The sequence below is a fragment of the Ipomoea triloba genome, chromosome 1, assembly GCF_003576645.1.
Source record: "Ipomoea triloba cultivar NCNSP0323 chromosome 1, ASM357664v1".
NCBI classification, from domain to species: Eukaryota; Viridiplantae; Streptophyta; class Magnoliopsida; order Solanales; family Convolvulaceae; genus Ipomoea; species Ipomoea triloba.
This window is the reverse complement of record NC_044916.1, coordinates 1,269,901-1,273,895: the sequence shown is the minus strand read 5'-3', so window position 1 is coordinate 1,273,895 and position 3,995 is coordinate 1,269,901. Positions and strand designations below refer to the sequence as shown.

Below are 3,995 nucleotides of genomic sequence, written 5' to 3'. Positions count from 1 at the left end.
ATTTCACCTCACTTCTTATATATAAATTAAAGGACCCTTATATATACATGAATATATATATATATATATATTCATATGTGGGGAAGGGTTTCCGTGCGGTTGTGTGCATTACAATGGAGCACTTTAAGTACACAAATCATGCACCTTAAGAACACAACCCACGCACCTTAAGCATACAAATCAGGCACCTTAAGAAGGAAAAAAACGCACCTTAATAATGAAAATCACGCACTTTAAAATTAACTTAAGCTTTAGGTTCACTCACCTTAAGTTTCACCACCGACGCACCTTAAGCACACAAATCACGCACTTTAAGAAGAAAAATCACGCATCTAAAGCAATCGCACAACCGCTTCGGAGAAGGCCAACCGCATGTTTAGATATAAGTAAATAATATAGATATAAATTACTCTATGAAGTAGCTTAAATGGCTAAGTATGTATGTGTTGTAATAGAGGTCAAGAGGTCGAAAACAATGAATATTTGGAGTATGAGAGTATTTAAAAAAAAAAAAAAAAAAGATTTTCTGTATGGTGTATTTTGCAATGATATGTACATGTATGTATAAGAGACATATCCATATCCTAATGCAAACAATTATAGGACGAATAAGGAAATACAATGAAATTCAATCACTTGATATATATATGATACATTTCTTTGAGTACTATTGACTCTGTTACAATATAGTATTGAAGCCACACTTATGTCCATCGACCACAAAGCCTTTAGCCAATATATGATACATTATTCCTAATACAAATAGTATTATTAATATAGTAATAGTAATACCTCTTAAACTAAAGAACGGTAAAAAGCAATACTAAGCTAGTCACTCAACACATGAGAAATAAAATTATTTAATTCTTATAGGATACCTTATCTGAAAACGACGTAGCATTTGTAATATTACGTAGCTACCACATGAGTAATTACCAATAATACCCTCATGCCCTTATCTCATGTCCTCTATAAATTGCATGCATGAGCTGAGAGCTAAACACAACACAACACAACACACCAACAAACATCATATATAATTAACCTCTTTCTCCCAAGTGGTCATCTGCCAATCAACATGAAAGCCCTCGCACTCTTCTTCCTACTTTCCCTCTATCTCCTCCCCAACCCAGCTCATTCCAAGTTCAATCCCATCCGCCTCCGCCCCGCCCACGAAACGGCGTCGTCCGAAACTCCGGTGCTCGACATCAACGGCGACGAAGTCCGGGCCGGCGAAAATTACTACATGGTCTCCGCCATATGGGGCGCCGGCGGCGGAGGCCTGAGACTCGTCCGATTGGATTCCTCCTCGAACGAATGCGCCAGCGACGTGATCGTATCCCGGAGCGACTTCGACAACGGCGACCCAATTACCATCACGCCGGCGGCGGACCCGGAAGCCACCGTGGTCATGCCGTCGACGTACCAGACCTTCAGATTCAACATTGCGACGAACAAACTCTGCGTAAACAACGTAAACTGGGGGATCAAGCACGACAGCGAATCCGGGCAATATTTCGTGAAAGCCGGCGAGTTCGTCTCCGACAATAGCAACCAGTTCAAGATTGAGGTGGTCAACGACAACCTTAACGCTTACAAAATCAGTTATTGTCAGTTCGGCACCGAGAAATGCTTCAACGTTGGCAGATACTACGACCCGTTGACCAGGGCTACGCGTTTGGCTCTGAGTAATACTCCTTTCGTGTTTGTGATCAAACCTACTGATATGTAATGAGCACCGGTGTTGAGGTTGCATGCATGTTATGGAGCTATGCTAAATAAGTAACGTTGCAACTTTGACAACGTTGTACGTGTAATAATAAGAATAAACATGCAATAAATCCGAGCTGTTGTGTAAATTTTAACTATCTTTAAATAAATAAGCATAATATTATCTATGTGAATGAGCCCGTGTTTATTTTATGTGCATAATTGATATCAAACTCATACGATTTCATGTTAATAGGAAGCTAAATGTGTTCTTAATTATTTGATTCATTTATGTCATTTAGGTGATTTGGATGCATTGATTGTAACATCATGTAAATTGAAGCTCAATTGGATATATTTTGAAGTCATCTTGGCACAATGACGTGTTCCAGACGTGTTCCGGAATAATGAGATGTCAAAAAAGTGAAGAAGAGCAAGTTGGAAATATCATGACATGACCCGGGGACTCAAAGGAACAAAGAAGATGAAGAAATATGCATTTTGAAGTGAATATTATAGGTCACGCTGGCATTCACGCCGTGACTACCGGTGTAACTACATTATTTTCTGTTTTTCTCTATCAGGCAACGTCTCAGTGTTTTGAACATATCTCATCGTAGGAATGTCCAAATTGCGTAATTCCAACGGCATTGTAGTTATTTCAAATGGCTACAACTCCTATGAAGACAATATACAAGGTGAAAAATGGCCCAGTGAACTGCTAGTTGACGCAAATTTTAGACTATAAATACCAATAAACTGTTATTTCTTGTGAACTTTTCATTCTCCACTCTCTCTCCAAGGTTTTCTTTGAGAAAATTCCCTCCAAACATTTCATTTGTGTAATTGATCCAAGCTTGAAGAAGATTTGAAGAACATTTTCATATTTCAACTTGCAATTTGCATATTTAATTTTCAGATTTGAAGTCTTTCTTTGTTTCTTTTTCATTTTCTTTCTTCCAATTGTGATTGCAATGTCTTTTGTTTCAATTGATGCTTAGCTAGATTCAATTAGATATTGGATTAAGTAATCTTTTGTGATCGATGCTATGTAATTGAATTGAGCTATGAGCTAGTGTAATGACTTATGATGGCTCTAGTTGTGAGGTTGGTGCTTTGTATTGACTCTTGTATGGTTGTGGCCAAATTATGCAAGAGATAGATGGACAAAGTGTTTTCACTATGAGAGTAGAGCAATACCATAACAACACCTCTCACTAATCCAACTCACTTTTGAGAAAATGGGGTTGAAAGGAGATGCGAACACCACATTACAATTTGATTATTATTTCCTTTGTTTTGCTCTTATCACATGAAACATCTATTCCTCTTATTGAACTAGCTTCCAAACACTATACACTCTTGTGCTAGCTTAACCACCTACTATTCAACAACCTTATGATCCACTTCTTGAGAAGATATCCGATGTGAGGATACACTGCTACTCTCACACACACTCCATTCAATTACCACTTTTACACAACTTTCAGTCTTATTAGGCTCTTAATGCTTTGGTATATAATTTTTCTACTGTATATAGAGTGTTTCGAATTGTAGATCGTCGTTGATTGCCGAACCAATCTCTCTCTCTCTCTCTCTCTCTCTCTCTCACACATAAGAAAATGATCAAATGAGAACACCCGCCCAGGAGAGAAATAGGAATTCATCGCAGTCGTCGTCCATCTGAATAGATCTAACAAATCAAAAACACTTTATAAAAAAATTTGGTGACATTTTTTGCAAATAATTCAAACAATGAAGAACAAGTAAATTGTGTTAAAAGTACATGTAATAGTTTCATAGAATGTACCTAAGTACAAGTAAAATGTATTAAAAGTGTAACAATAAAATATACATCGAGCAACACTATTAAGTACATGCACATAATAAAGTTATCATTAGTTGCACCAAAAATTATCATTAAGTGCACCAATATTAAAAATGTTATCATTTATTTATATTTCTACTATAATCATGCGTAAGTAGTTATCTTATGAGGGAGACAGAAATGTAGAATATTAGGTTCAGGGAGGACTTTAAGTTATTTGATTAGGAGCAATGAGTGCAAGGTCTATTTTAGGCCAAGTAAATCGTCCATTTAGAACACATTCCTCGGGTATACTTTTCTCAATCACCATTATCCATCTCCCTGTAAGTATATACTCCGTATAATATATCAAATTAAACATGAAGAACTCGAATTTATTTTAACTATACTCAAATCAAAAGTAGACTCCACTAAAAATTATACTACAAAATAATCATTTTAAACATTATTTTTCGCC

The 3,995-nt window shown here is 36.6% G+C and overlaps 1 protein-coding gene across 1 annotated transcript; it reads left to right on the top strand.

The window, feature by feature from the left end:
- Nucleotides 1-992: 992 nt before the first annotated feature.
- On the top strand, nucleotides 993-1,898 carry LOC116001273 (sporamin B). Its single transcript, XM_031241159.1, has one exon. The coding sequence runs from the start codon at nucleotides 1,079-1,081 to the stop codon at nucleotides 1,730-1,732; it is 654 nt and encodes a 217-aa protein (XP_031097019.1). The 5' UTR covers nucleotides 993-1,078; the 3' UTR covers nucleotides 1,733-1,898.
- The last annotated feature ends 2,097 nt before the right edge of the window (nucleotides 1,899-3,995 follow it).

Bases quoted from the DNA above. Each gene is read 5' to 3' on its own strand.
- LOC116001273 (XM_031241159.1), top strand. From the start codon at position 1,079: ATGAAAGCCCTCGCACTCTTCTTCCTACTTTCCCTCTATCTCCTCCCC.